The sequence below is a fragment of the Tupaia chinensis genome, unplaced genomic scaffold (genome assembly GCF_000334495.1).
Source record: "Tupaia chinensis unplaced genomic scaffold, TupChi_1.0 Scaffold000489_1, whole genome shotgun sequence".
Taxonomy (NCBI): Eukaryota; Metazoa; Chordata; class Mammalia; order Scandentia; family Tupaiidae; genus Tupaia; species Tupaia belangeri.
In genome coordinates, this window is record NW_006160001.1 from 4,592,018 (window position 1) to 4,592,873 (window position 856).

General features: G+C 36.8%; 1 protein-coding gene across 1 annotated transcript in view; it reads right to left on the minus strand.

Moving 5' to 3' along the window:
- The window catches only part of IL7R (interleukin 7 receptor), a 20,985-nt gene extending 20,514 nt beyond the window's left edge, over positions 1 to 471 (minus strand). Inside the window, exon 1 of the mRNA XM_006156329.3 lies at positions 295 to 471. Within this exon, the coding sequence (XP_006156391.1) occupies positions 295 to 376 (82 nt within the window). The 5' untranslated portion in view covers positions 377 to 471. The remainder of the gene's footprint in view (positions 1 to 294) is intronic.
- Positions 472 to 856: the final 385 nt, after the last annotated feature.

The following is an 856-nucleotide window of genomic DNA, read 5'->3' on the forward strand; positions in this document are numbered from 1 at the left end:
TATATATATATACACATACATACATACATACAGGTGTTCTATTTGTAAGAGCAGAGGCATCAATCAACAATTAAGATCCACATTTTGAAAGGCAAATAGGCAAATGTTCTTTGTGGTCTTATAAACTACCTAGAGTATTGTCCCTAAGCCCCTCTCATATGTTAGAACATACGAAATGACTGTGGTTAAGTTCTCAAACTCCATTTTAACTCAGATCTGTTAGGGAACTGAGTAACCTGAAGTATATGCTAGAAATCATTTGAATTCCTTAAAAAAAAATTAGAAATGACTCACCATTCTGCGCATAGCCACTTTCTCCAGAAACGGCTTGAAGTAAATAGAAAACCATACCAAAAGCTGTACCTAGAATTGTCATTCTGAGAGAGAAAAGGAGGAAAGAGCAGATGTGTGAGCCTGTGTGTATAAATGAATGAGAGAAAGCGCGCGCAAGGGGGGAGAAGGAAGAAGACTTAGATCTCCAGCTTTATACTTATTTAACCACAGGCAGGGGGAAGTATAAACACAGCAAAATAAGAAGGCAAGTGCCAGAAACAGGAAGTCTGAGTAAAAGTATTGCTGCTGTAAGCAGAGATAGAGAAAATGAAGAGAGAAAGCATTTTAAATTATTGCACCTTTCTGACATTCTTTGCGCCCCCTCCCAGACTTACTGTATATATTTTGGAGTGAGATAGTAGATTCAGATTTAGGTGAAAGCTGTCTCAGGCTACAGCCCACTTTAAAAGAATCATGAGAGAAAAATCTATACTTATAAAGGGAATCAATTAATTGTTTGGGGGGGGTGTTTTTCTTTGAAGGAGGATTCTGTACTTTATGAAATAATTCATGATAATTTAAT